This window comes from Amphiura filiformis, chromosome 2 (assembly GCF_039555335.1).
Source record: "Amphiura filiformis chromosome 2, Afil_fr2py, whole genome shotgun sequence".
NCBI lineage: Eukaryota > Metazoa > Echinodermata > Ophiuroidea > Amphilepidida > Amphiuridae > Amphiura > Amphiura filiformis.
Genome location: NC_092629.1, coordinates 28272514 through 28286925, shown reverse-complemented (window position 1 = coordinate 28286925; position 14412 = coordinate 28272514). Strand labels below are relative to the sequence as shown.

Sequence of the window (14412 nt, the reverse complement as noted above, 5' to 3'; positions counted from 1 at the left end):
CGGGGGGGGGGTTAGGAGTAACAAATTATTCATGGCGATGCGTGAGATTTTACTCATTTTGCGTGAGATTTACTATCTAGGCGTGAGATTATACTACCTTGGCGTGAGACCATGAGAAAGTGACCCAATGCGTGAGACTCACGGCCAATGCGTGAGAGTTGACAGCCCTGTTCATAACTGGGTTTCTAGGCAAGTCTTGGATGAGGGCCTGGGTGAGGGGGGCAGTGGTGTAGGCAGGCATGTCAGACAGTTCAGAAGACGAGTGCCCTGAGCTGGTTCCAGTGTCAACAAAGAAGATACCAGTCACACTCATAACTGGGTTTCTAGGCAAGTCTTGGATGAGGGCCTGGGTGAAGTCCTCGGCCCCTTCACTCTGTATATCAGCAGTTAGGCATACTTGACTTTCAAGGTTTCGGGTCTTCAAGAGATGAGCAGCACAACCTCCTGAGTATTATTTCTTGATTTTTTCATCATTTGCCTTATATAAAATGCTGTTGTTATTTTTACATATATTGTCATAGCTACCATCAAGGAATAAATTCTCTTCAATTCAATGTTGGACAAAGCCATGTTGTCAACAGGTCTGTGAGACCCCCCTCCAACATTGACAAATGAGGGGTGGGGAAGGGTGGGATATCTAGTGGAGCCTGTACTTCAAATTCATGATAGACTTGTATCACTCGCCTTCATACTATATTGATTATGACATGCATTGAATTGTTTTGACCAAGTGTGTCAATTGTTTTTGTTTTTTTGTGTTTTTTTTTTGTTGTTGATTGTAGTAACACTAACATTTGATTATTTATATCTTTCATTCTTATCAGGAGCTGGCAAGACGACTTTGTTGAACTACATCGTGACAGAACAACACAACAAGAAAATTGCTGTTATACTCAATGAATTTGGTGAAGGTATGCATGTATAAACTTGTATTAGGCCCCTTCCCTAATAAGCGCCCTTAACAGAGTTTTATGAATGATTCTTATTCAATGGGTGCGTCTTGCAAAGAATTCACATAATTTGATTGGTTTTCTGGTGTATAATGTCTCACAATGGTTGATAGTGATATTAGTCAGGGCGCGCGCCGCCACGCAACAGTGGCACGCTTGTTGTTCCTCAATGATCGCGCGATAATGCGTTCGCGTAATACATGTGCGTGAACTAAAACGCGATTTGGCGGCTTAGATGTTCGTGATGGTTTCGTTCATTTAAAACAAAGGGGATGTCCTCACAAAAGTAACTTTATTTTTTTCTTAAAAAAGGCAGTTTTTCTCGCAAAAATTACATTAAAACTGAATAAGAATGAGAATAAAAAATAGCATTTTGTTTTTTGCCTATCCAATATCGTGTCATAATGGATGGGCTGGCCAATATTTTTATCGTAGTTGCGCCGGCATCCACTACTCAAAATATTGGCCATCCCATCCATTATGACACGATATTGGATAAGCAAAAGACAAAATCCTATCATTTATTCTCTAATGAATGTGTAAGTTCCCCCTTCTCAATGCACCTGTACAACTAAATTCCATCAAATTTATGAATGAATTATCTTTCAAGACAGGGTTTTAAAGCAGTAGATATTCAGAGAATTGCAACAGAGTCCTTGATGATAAGCATAATGATTACTCGAGGGCTCTCATCAGGGTTAGGGTCTGTGTACACTATACCATACTGAGTCTATGTGCAGAGCTGCTGTACCTTTGAAGGCAGGGTATTAAAGCTGTATGCTGAGAGAATTGCAACAGCGTCCTTGATGATAAACATAATAAATACTTCACGGCTTTCATCAGGATTAGGGTCTGTGTACACTATGTCATACTGAGTCTATGTGCAGAGCTGCCGTATCTTTGAAGGCAGGGTATTAAAGCTGTATATGCTGAGAGAATTGCAACAGAGTCCATGATGATAAGCATAATGATTACTTAGGGTTCTCATCTGGATTAGGGTCTGTGTATACTATGCCATACTGAGTCTATGTGCAGAGCCGCTGTACCTTTGAAGGCAGGGTATTAAAGCTGTATATGCTGAGAGAATTGCAACAGAGTCCTTGATGATAAGCATAATGATTACTTAGGGTTCTCATCTGGATTAGGGTCTGTGTATACTATGCCATACTGAGTCTATGTGCAGAGCCGCTGTACCTTTGAAGGCAGGGTTTTAAAGCAGTATATATTCGGAGAATTGCAACAGAGTCCATGATGATAAGCATAATGAATACTTCAGGGTTCTCATCAGGATTAGGGTCTGTGTACACTATGCCATACTGAGTCTATGTGCAGAGCCGCTGTACCTTTGAAGGCAGGTATTAAAGCTGTATATGCAGAGAATTGCAACAGAGTCCTTGATGATACGCATAATAAATACTTCAGGGTTCTCATCAGGGTTAGGGTTTGTGTATACTATGCCATACTGAGTCTATGTGCAGAGCCGCTGTACCTTTGAAGGCAGGTATTAAAGCTGTATATGCAGAGAATTGCAACAGAGTCCTTGATGATACGCATAATAAATACTTCAGGGTTCTCATCAGGGTTAGGGTCTGTGTAAATAAAAATAAATAAATGTAGACATTTATATAGCGCTTTATGCCGTAAACAGCCTCAAAGCGCTTTACATTTATTCCGCCGTCATTAGAATATGTCGGAACCACGTGTACACTATGCCATACTGAGTCTATGGGCAGAGCTGCTGTACCTTTGAAGTCAGGGTATATGCTGAGAATTGCAACAGAGTCCTTGATGATAAGCATAATGAATACTTCATGGCTCTCATCAGGGTTAGGGTCATGTGTACACTATGCCATACTGAGTCTATGTGCAGAGCCGCTGTACCTTTGAAGGCAGGGAATTAAAGCTGTATATGCTAAGGGAATTGCAACAGAGTCCTTGATGATAAGCATAATGAATACTTCAGGGTTCTCATCAGGGTTAGGGTCTGTGTACACTATGCCATACTGAGTCTATGTGCAGAGCCGCTGTACCTTTGAAAGCAGGGTATTAAAGCTGTATATGCTGAGAGAATTGCAACAGAGTCCTCGATGATAAGCATAATGATTACTTCAGGGCTCTCGTCATGGTTAGGGTCTGTGTACACTATGTCATACTGAGTCTATGTGCAGAGCCGCTGTACCTTTGAAGGCAGGGAATTAAAGCTGTATATGCTGAGAATTGCAACAGAGTCCTTGATGATAAGCATAATGAATACTTCATGGCTCTCATCAGGGTTAGGGTCATGTGTAAACTATACCATACTGAGTCTATGTGCAGAGCCGCTGTACCTTTGAAGGCGGGGAATTAAAGCTGTATATGCTGAGAGAATTGCAACAGAGTCCTTGATGATAAGCATAATGAATACTTCATGGCTCTCATCAGGATTAGGGTCTGTGTACACTATATCATACTGAGTCTATGTGCAGAGCCACTGTACCTTTGAAGGCAGGGAATTAAAGCTGTATATGCTGAGAATTGCAACAGAGTCCTTGATGATAAGCATAATGAATACTTCATGGCTCTCATCAGGATTAGGGTCTGTGTATACTATGCCATACTGAGTCTATGTGCAGAGCCGCTGTACCTTTGAAGGCAGGGAATTAAAGCTGTATATGCTGAGAGAATTGCAACAGAGTCCTTGATGATAAGCATAATGAATACTTCATGGCTCTCATCAGGATTAGGGTCTGTGTACACTATATCATACTGAGTCTATGTGCAGAGCCACTGTACCTTTGAAGGCAGGGAATTAAAGCTGTATATGCTGAGAATTGCAACAGAGTCCTTGATGATAAGCATAATGAATACTTCATGGCTCTCATCAGGGTTAGGGTCATGTGTAAACTATACCATACTGAGTCTATGTGCAGAGCCGCTGTACCTTTGAAGGCAGGGTATTAAAGCTGTATGCTGAGAGAATTGCAACAGAGTCCTTGATGATAAGTATAATGAATACTTCAGGGTTCTCATCAGGGTTAGGGTCTGTGTACACTATGCCATACTGAGTCTATGTGCAGAGCCGCTGTACCTTTGAAGGCAGGTATTAAAGCTGTATATGCTGAGAATTGCAACAGAGGATTGATGATAAGCATAATAAATACTTCAGGGTTCTCATCAGGGTTAGGGTCTGTGTACATTATGCCATACTGAGTCTATGTGCAGAGCCGCTGTACCTTTGAAGGCAGGGAATTAAAGCTGTATATGCTGAGAGAATTGCAACAGAGTCCTTGATGATAAGCATAATGAATACTTCAGGGTTCTCATCAGGATTAGGGTCTGTGTATACTATGCCATACTGAGTCTATGTGCAGAGCCGCTGTACCTTTGAAGGCAGGGAATTAAAGCTGTATATGCTGAGAGAATTGCAACAGAGTCCTTGATGATAAGCATAATGAATACTTCATGGCTCTCATCAGGATTAGGGTCTGTGTATACTATGCCATACTGAGTCTATGTGCAGAGCCGCTGTACCTTTGAAGGCAGGGAATTAAAGCTGTATATGCTGAGAGAATTGCAACAGAGTCCTTGATGATAAGCATAATGAATACTTCAGGGTTCTCATCAGGATTAGGGTCTGTGTACACTATGTCATACTGAGTCTATGTGCAGAGCCACTGTACCTTTGAAGGCAGGGAATTAAAGCTGTATATGCTGAGAATTGCAACAGAGTCCTTGATGATAAGCATACTGAATACTTCAGGGTTCTCATCAGGGTTAGGGTCTGTGTACATTATGCCATACTGAGTCTATGTGCAGAGCCGCTGTACCTTTGAAGGCAGGGAATTAAAGCTGTATATGCTGAGAGAATTGCAACAGAGTCCTTGATGATAAGCATAATGAATACTTCATGGCTCTCATCAGGATTAGGGTCTGTGTATACTATACCATACTGAGTCTATGTGCAGAGCCGCTGTACCTTTGAAGGCAGGGAATTAAAGCTGTATATGCTAAGAATTGCAACAGAGTCCTTGATGATAAGCATAATGAATACTTCATGGCTCTCATCAGGGTTAGGGTCATGTGTAAACTATACCATACTGAGTCTATGTGCAGAGCCGCTGTACCTTTGAAGGCAGGGAATTAAAGCTGTATATGCTGAGAGAATTGCAACAGAGTCCTTAATGATAAGCATAATGATTACTTCAGGGCTCTCGTCATGGTTAGGGTCTGTGTACACTATGTCATACTGAGTTGATTACACATAGTGAAACAATCTAGCGATACACATTGGTTCCCTTTGTACTGAGAAGTTGTTTTCTTGTTCTCATATATACAGGTAGTGCCATTGAGAAATCAATGTCTGTTGGCCAATCAGGTGAGCTGTATGAAGAGTGGTTGGAATTACGAAATGGATGCCTATGCTGCTCTGTCAAGTAAGATGTCAAAGGTCATTCTTATGATTAATCATAGAAGAATGTAATGTGAATGCTACAATTAAGGAAAATAAATACTTTTTTTTCCTTCAAATGAGTACCATATCACAGCTCTGCAGAAGAGTTATACAAGTCATTTGAAGCAGATGCCCCCTTCCCCAGCTAGGCCACACTTCCCACTCCCCATCAATCAAAGGTTGAGGTGTCTGATCACAGGTGTGCTGCCGACATGGCTTTGGGGAAAAAGGGGAAAACAACGGGGTGCTAACATTATTTTCCTTGAATGTAGCTTTTAAAAATATTTTTGCCTTTGTTCCAATTTTCTGACAAAGCACTGAGTAAATCCAGACTATATCCAGTGGTGGTCCTGAGCTTAAGCTCAGGAAACCTCAAGTTTACTGCAGAGGAGCATAATTTCAATGCAAAACTCTGGTAAATCCACAGCAAACACTGAACAGAATTCTGGTCTGAGCCACACCAGTAATAACTGAAGATTCTGTAATTGCCTGTTGTTTTATAAAGAATGTTATATGACTTTGAAGGGTTAGCTTTTTATAATAATCGATATTCAATATAGTCATCACATTCATTATAACTTAGCGCCTTGTTGTCAAGGACAAGTTAAGTGGAATGTGATCATTATTTGCCTGTGATAATAATCTAGTCATCTCCGGAAAAACTCTGGAATTACTAGAGGCTTCCTGAGTTTTACAGAGTTTCTTGCTGTCCCAGTTTCTCTCAGGACTAGTCTCTGAGTGCATGTTTCTCTGGACTAGCACTGGATCTGTGTTTTGAATTGCCAGAAAGTTCTTGAGTTTTACAAAGCTTTACGCAGCTTTACAGCCTTCCTTTTGTTCACTGTTCTAATTTCCTGCATTTTCTCAGGACTGTTGCTGGAACTCAATGTGCTTTACTCTGGACTGAGCTCTGTCCAGCGCAGGAAATATAACCTGAAGCTAATATTTTTGCTAGGGCTATACTAGTATTACATGTTTGGCTGCAATTTTACTTTGCAAAAAGATAATAAGTACATAGAACTAAAGAAAAGGTGTTGTGTAGCCTATGTAAACGCCCAGGAAGAAGTTAGACAATTCAGTGCACACATGCCGAGATGTTGATGCTTCTTGGGGCTCGTGCTGGAGATGATACGGTTGCATGATTAGACATGGTTCACGTGGTAGGCTTTTTAGCCTGCCATGAGCCTGGTCCCATCAGGACCCAAGTGTGTCTCTGCACAGTGTGAACATTAAAACAAACAAACAAACTGAGAAAAGCACTTTGATGATTTAATTTAACAGAGACAATGGAGTCAAGGCCATAGAAAACCTGATGACAAAGAGAGGCAAATTTGACTACATTCTGCTGGAGACTACAGGTCTGGCTGATCCAGGTAAGGTAATTCCCTAATTGGACTGACGCTCCATCGTTTGACGGTCCATCGTCCATCCTGATCCATCCTGATAAATTTTGTCACATATCAGAAAAAAAATCTTTGATGATGGAAAGAAGTTTTGATAGCGTGATAACATGAAAGAAGACTCTTGATATGAAATTGCTAGAAAGTCAGTGTAAAATCTGTAAAAAACCTCCAAAAAGAAAACATTTGGAACTGGTATAATTAGATGCCAGCGGCATGCACAGGATGCCAGCGGCATGCACAGGATGCCACATTCCCCTCTCTGACCTAAAAAGTGAAAGCACTATGTGCGAAACACACATTATGATTGCCTTGGCACAAAGCCCAGGGAGTACATGTCGCTAGGGTTTGTGGCATCTGGGGCAAGGATATAGATGACACTCCCGTCTTAAAGGGGAAACCAGCCAACCTGCTCACATGCAAATATTTGCCAAAATATGACTTTTTTTGTCATAATCAAGGTGAATTTTGGCCTCAATAGTTTCATAATGACTATTTATGTTAAAATATGTGCACAAATTGTGACTTTTACCATTTGGAGTGGGTGCTTAATCAACTGATTTACGTATTTGCCATAAAATTATCAGACTAACTTAAAAGTTATTCCTATTAACTGTCCATGGTTTTTTTTATATATCAATTCACAACTGTCCATTTTTTTATCAATTGTTTGCAACTGTCCATGTTTTATTATTATTATAATTATTAATTGTTAACACAGGTCCGATAGCCTCCATATTTTGGTTGGATGATGAGTTGGGTAGCGATATTTATCTTGATGGTAAGTATTTATTTGTTTTAGATAATATATATACATTCTGAAGCCATTGCTTATAGCTCTTATAATTAGTATAATTAGGATGTATAAGTTGTTTCTTTTTGAAAATATCATTATATTATTTTGCCGCTAGTTTAAATCTGGCCATGTGTACCATGACACCGGTCACTCTGGGGAAAAATAAAAACTTGTACTTTATGTGCAGCGTTGGTTTGTGTTTGTTTGTTTCTGTTTGTTTCTTTGCTTGTGCAATTATGGCAAGATGTTAACAGCTATTACAGCTCACACAGATGTATGCATCTCAGCTCAAGATTGATTCAATAATGTTGGTATCCAGTATGTTCAATAATTGTAAATAAATAAATAATAATAAATTTTGGTATTTATATAGCGCCTTACCACAGATCACGGAGTGTTCAAAGCGCTGTAATTTCGCTGCCATGGTGAATCATCACAATCAGATCACATCAACTAGGCATTGTGCAGCCGGAATAGTGCAAACCTATCCGCACTAAGATTGTAACATCCACCATTAATCTGTGTAGCTCCCCAAATTCCATTGGGTAAAGGAAGTTTTTGATAACCAAACAACTAATCACCGATTTTTTTGAAAGCAGGAGGAAACCAGAGATCCCGGAGAAAACCTGCGAGAGCGAGCATGGAATCGGGGAAAACCAAGTGCACATGAGTCCTTGGGCCGCGCCGGGGCTTGAACCCGGGACCTCAGTGGTGTAAAGCGAGGGAACTAGCGCTGCGCTAACTCGCCCTCCCTATTGTATTGTTCAGGAGATGCTGATATACATTCAATTATATTGACAACATCAAAATGTTGCCAACTGTAGATATTCAAACATTTTACTTGCATTAAGATATTTGGTACTCTGTTCTAAAGACAAGCTTCAATTTGCCAGATTGTTTTTTACATATATTTATTTATTTGTTATTATTTAGGTATAGTTACTGTGGTTGATGCTAAATATGGCTTACAACATCTAGAGGAGGTCAAACCGGATGGAGTGGTCAATGAAGCTGTCAGGTAAATCGATGTTATATTAATTTGATACAATTTGAACAGATTGATAGGACATCACTTCAGTGTGAGAGGTCCTGAGTTTGAGCTTTGGTGAGGTTGTTTTTCTTACTCTGTTCTGAAGACTTGTTTTGTAGTTTGCCAAACTTCAATTTTTTATTAATCTTTTTATTAATCTATTTATTTTGTATTATTTAGGTTGATGATGCTAAATATGGCCTAAAACATCTGCAGGATTTGAAGTAGAGAATAAAGGTTTTGGTTTTAGCCACTAGAGTGCATCTATCGTCTCATATAACACGGGCGACATCATTATTTTAAATACTTCGCCTCGTTGTTTTACGCCAAAAATAATGATGTCGCCCGTGTTATATAAGACGATAGATGCACGACAGCGGCTAAAAACATTACCTTTATTCTCATTCTTAAACACTTCAATTCAAATAAAAATATCATAAGTATTACAAATTTTAATCAAACTAAATCCTACAATTTACAAGGAATTACCTAGGGCTTAAAATCGACCAGTCCCGTTGTTGCTATGCGCCTCCGATTGGTTCAAATAACAAGTACGCGTATCGCGTTGATGCACACATGCTGACCTGTGTGATATCGTGTCATATCACACGGGTAAGAACCAATAAGATTGCAGGAACGTTCTCAAGTGTTTAAGAATATATTTTATTTGACTTAAAGTTTTAAATCATGGTCATACATCTAAATTAGAGGGAGCTGAATTCAAATTTGCCAGTTCCCAAGCTCGATTTTAAAAGTCCTTGACCCGATCAACAGCCTTATCCCCCATTTTTTTCATCAAAATTGCAATTTTGGTATCTTTTTCTTTAACATTCATGAAAAAAAGTTTAAATCAAAATCAAAATCATGATTAATACCAACACAGATGAACTTTCATGATCAAAATTTTAAATCAAAATCCATCATCTTTTTCCTATTACCTCAGTAAAATTTGACACCCGAGATATTTTTCATTTAAATGTTGTGAACAAAAAGGTGGTGAATTGTGGTAACCACACAGGAAGTGTGTGGATTGTGTTACAAAATAGCTAGTTGCCATCAGTGATGCCAACGCCGCACCTTAGGTGCACAATTGGGCTACTTGCGTCCCCCTTGCAGCTACTTGGCTCAAATTGGGCTACTTTTGACAGTGTCAGGCCGCGGCAGTAATTTGATGTATTTTCCTTTCAATTTAGCCGCTTTATAAAGGTTTTGAGTCTCTAAAGCTCCAAATTGCAATTACAATGGGTTTTGTGACCATTTATTGATCGGTCAGTAACTTCTTACTAAGTACCGGAAGTTTAAAAGTCAAGTGCTTTTCCGCCCAAATGGGTGATTTGCGTTCCAAATGCGGCTAAATCCGCCCAAATATCCGGTATTGGGCGCTTTTTTGGAAGCTTAAAAAATTGGGCTACTTGAGAATCGTTTACCGCGGCCTGGCGAGTCAATGCCTTGGTGCTGAAAAGTTTTGGCAACACTGGTTGCCATTTGACGATCAATTCCCCACAGTCTGTGTGTTGGTTAGTAGCATGTAAAAGCTAGGTTTATTCATCTAGTGCCTTCATCAGAGAAAAAGATTTGTTGATATTTTTACAAGACAAAAAGCAACTTTTCTATACATTGTTGACATGGTGCCTTCAGGAAAGAAATTTGTCTATTCAACCATTGCACGGTTCCACCATATGCAAGGAGCCTCAAACTAGTAAGGCATCAGAAACAAATTTGTTTGATCTTTGGATCAACCATTGATGCTGTTTCGATGCTTGTTATTAATGAACTAACAACTAATTAATCAGAATTAACAATAGTCAATCAACTTCAAGTAGTTGATTTCATAATAATAAGGATCGACCAAAAATGAGGGCGCTCTGAGCTGCCTGCACGAAATTTCTGTTCGTCCTGCACATTCTGTTGATAAATTCGTCCTTTTCGTTCAACCATCATCGTGTTTTTAGTGTACTATCACCGTTTTAGTAATTGGACATCTCTGTTGACTGCTGATGAACTTTGTGTTGTATTCTGACTCTTATTTTTGCATCTGGTAAGGGTAATTCAGTAAGCTTAAAATTACACACACACAACTAAGGCTGCCGAATTTTGCACCGATTGAACTATTTACTTATACGAGATGTGCATCGCCAAGTACACATCCCAACAACTCCTCAAGCTAAACCCTGCTAATAATGGCACCAAGACTTCATTGCCTTCAGAACAATGGACCCATATAAAATCCTTGGGTATAGCTAGAACGAGAAGGAGAGGCTGTCGTGCAGGCAGAAATAAACAAAGACAAATCCGTACCATTATTTCAGATAGACTCTCATCATGTACTGGTACTATATACTCAGAGAGTGACCCTCGTCCCTATCATCATCATGCTATTGCTGCTGAAAGATCACAAAACCCTAAGGCACCTCCAGTGTCCACCCCCGTGGCCACCGACAGTACTAATGACTCAAATCCAAAGTCATCCTTTCTGCCACGATTTTTTCTATCCAATGCGTGGTCAGTCATGAACAAGATGGATGAGCTAACCGAGTTGCTAAATAACAATCAGACTGACGTAGCTGTTATTACTGAATCCTGGGTAAAACCAGATTCAGCACCTGAAGAGTATGCCTTGGAGAAATACAATGCTTTTAGTAAGTGCCGTCAAGATACAAAGGGAGGCGGTGTGCTGATTTATGTCAAAGACAATATCAAAGCTGAACCAATGGAAGAAATATCTGTTCCCTCAGAACTTGAAGTTATGTGGATCAAGCTGGAGCATCCAAACATGCCGAGAGCAGCGCCATACATCGCCGTTGCTGCAGTTTATATCCCTAAGGGCATAGACTCTCCCAATCACGATCTTCTGGTGAACCATTTGATAGCAGCTGTTGATCAAATAAGAACTGGCAAATCGCAAGCTGCCATCATGATTCTAGGTGACTTTAATCGATCTAACATCAAGCCCCTATGCTCGGGTAATCAGCTGATTAAACCTACCAGAGGTAATGCCATCCTTGATCTTGTCATAACCAATGTGGAGAGCCTTTATTGCGAACCAATTCACTTTGCTCCCATTGGCCGTAGTGACCATCAATGCATCAGCTTAGTACCCAAGCACTCCAAACCATTGAACATGTTGAAATACAAGACTCTTCAACCAATAACTGATTCTAAAATGTGTGAGTTTGGTAGATGGATTCAAAAACAATCCTGGTCAGATGTGCACAATGCTCCTGATGTCCAATCCAAGGCTGATGCCTTCTATCTCACTCTGAATGAGGGTATTGACTCGTCTTTTCCAACAAAGACTGTCCGACTGCACTCCACTGATAAGCCCTGGATGACGGACAGAGTCAAGAATCTTATTCAGAGAAGGCAGAAAGCATTTGCCTTGGGGGACAAATGTATATTTAATAAACTGCGGAATCAAGTCATATATGAAATCAAGAAAGCTAAACATAGTCATAATATAAATAAAGTCAAGTATCTGCAAAAGACTGAACCTGGTAAATGGCACAAAGAAATAAGATCATTTGCCAACATGAATAAATCGAACCCCACTATCCATGTGCCGGGTGTAGACCCTGTTGATCATGTTGCTGTTTCTAATGCTATCAACAAACAGCTGGCAAGCTTTTCCCAAGTTCAACAACCCCTCAATTGTGATGAATTGCCTGCCTACCTCCTGAGTAAAGATCCTCCCCTCAATTCCAGCCATGGGAGATCTATGGTGACTTGAAGAAGGTGTCGGTTTCGAAAGCGGGTGGCCCTGATAACATCCCTCAGAATGTTTTAAAAGAATTTGCTTACGAGCTTAGCTCACCTGTCACAGACATCATAAATACTTCTCTTCAAGAAGGTGTAGTGCCATCACAGTGGAAACAAGCAAGTGTCATCCCGCTTCCGAAGACGACACCCCTTCAATTGACAAATTAAGACCAGTGTCACTTACATCAAACTTGGCCAAAATAGCTGAAGGCAAGGTTTCCAAATTTGTTGTTGATTCCATTCAATCCCAGGTCGATGAGAGGCAATATGGCAACCAGAAAGGTATGTCGACTACCCACTGCTTGATAGATGTTTACCACCAGTTGGTCTCGGAGGCTGAGAAATCTGGTACAATCAGTACGTTGGTACTAACAGATTTCTCAAAAGCCTTTGATGTCATCGACCACAGCATTGCTGTTTCAAATCTCCTGAGCATGGGTGTGTCACCATCTATTGTGCAGTGGGTGGCCGACTTCATTTCTGGTAGGCAACAAAGAGTTAAGTATAAAAATAGTCTGTCTGAATGGGAAACGTTATTGGGAGGGGTTCCACAAGGTACAATCTTGGCCCCAATAATATTTTTAAGTATTATCAACAGTGCCCAAGAGAATGACAAGAAATCACATCCACGTATGGAAATATGTCGACGACCTGACCATAGGTGAAAGCAGGGGCCATGGGAAACCTAGTAAGATCCAGAAAAGCCTGGACTCGTTGCACCAATGGACTGTTGATAATCAGATGATGCTCAATCCTACAAAATGTCAGGTCATGCAAGTCCATTTTGGTAGAAAACCTGCTCCCAACGTGGAAGTCCGTATTTCTAGTCAGAATCTTGTGGTTGTTGATAAGGTCAAACTACTTGGAGTTATCATTGATAAGGATTTGAAGTGGAGGGTCAGGTAAATACAATGTACATTAAGGCCAACAGAAAGCTGTTCATGCTCAGAAAACTGAAAGGAGCCGGGCTTGACAAAGAAGATCTCCTTACCGTTTACAAAGGTTATGTCCGCCCATGTCTAGAGTATGCTGCACCACTCTGGAGTGCTGGCCTCACTCAGCAGCAGGTGAACCACCTTGAGAAGATTCAGAAGCGTGTATGCCGTTGCATCCTTTCATCAGATTATACAACCTACTCTGATGCATTGGAAGTCCTCAACCTTCAATCTCTTGTGGACCGCAGAATTCATATCTGCAAGGAATTTGCTATCAAAGCTAGCAGCTCTGAAAGATTCTCAAGGTGGTTCCCCTGCTCTGAGTTCAGATCAAGTATGCAACTCTGGAAACAAGCAAAATTCAAACCATACCGATTCAAAACTGACCGATTCAAGAACAGCCCACTGCCCTATCTTACCAGTCTTTTAAATGAACTACCCTCCTATACTTCCTAAATTACTAATTTTTGTTGTGCTAGTTGCATTATTTTCATCTGTGTCCTTAACTTTTATTAAAGTGCAGTTTAATAGCTTGTATATTCTCAGTAAAAACCTTTCAACAAAACAGTGTGCAATATTCATGTATCATTATAAAATTCAATCAATATGAAAGTTTTTTTGTGTGCAATAATTGAGCTCCCTACCAGTGCACTACTCTTACCTCTTTGACTTTTTATGAATTTGATTTAAATTGTGTTTTTATAATCCCTTTTCTTTTAAATATGTTTTTTGATGTAGTAATATATTACTTTGAAATTGTACATAGATATATATTTTTATGTTGTATTAAGGGCTGGGGTATGAACGTTTGGACAGTATTTATTGTGGGATTAGAGCACATCAGACATATCGAATTGCATTCTGAATACGAAGAATGTCATTCTGATATCAAATAATTTTGATTTTTGAAATTCGCAATTTAATACACATTTTATGGCAAATCATTAAAATTGATATTTTTGATATTTAACAGTACTTGAAGTAAACTTTATAAATCTGATGATTTATACTTAAAGTGTATGTAGGTGGGATGAAAAGCCGACGATCAATTGAAAATTTTGACCTTTCATATTGAAGATATGGATTTTTTCCCCAAAACACCAACAAAAAAAAAAG

General features: G+C 39.8%; 1 protein-coding gene across 1 annotated transcript in view; it reads left to right on the top strand.

Moving 5' to 3' along the window:
- The first annotated feature begins 239 nt into the window (after positions 1 to 239).
- LOC140171449 (uncharacterized) overlaps positions 240 to 14412 on the top strand; it is a 36053-nt gene continuing 21880 nt past the window's right edge. The window contains exons 1-6 of the mRNA XM_072194716.1: positions 240 to 327; positions 825 to 911; positions 5266 to 5362; positions 6661 to 6752; positions 7501 to 7560; positions 8509 to 8593. Coding sequence (XP_072050817.1) covers positions 240 to 327; positions 825 to 911; positions 5266 to 5362; positions 6661 to 6752; positions 7501 to 7560; positions 8509 to 8593 — 509 coding nt within the window. The remainder of the gene's footprint in view (positions 328 to 824; positions 912 to 5265; positions 5363 to 6660; positions 6753 to 7500; positions 7561 to 8508; positions 8594 to 14412) is intronic.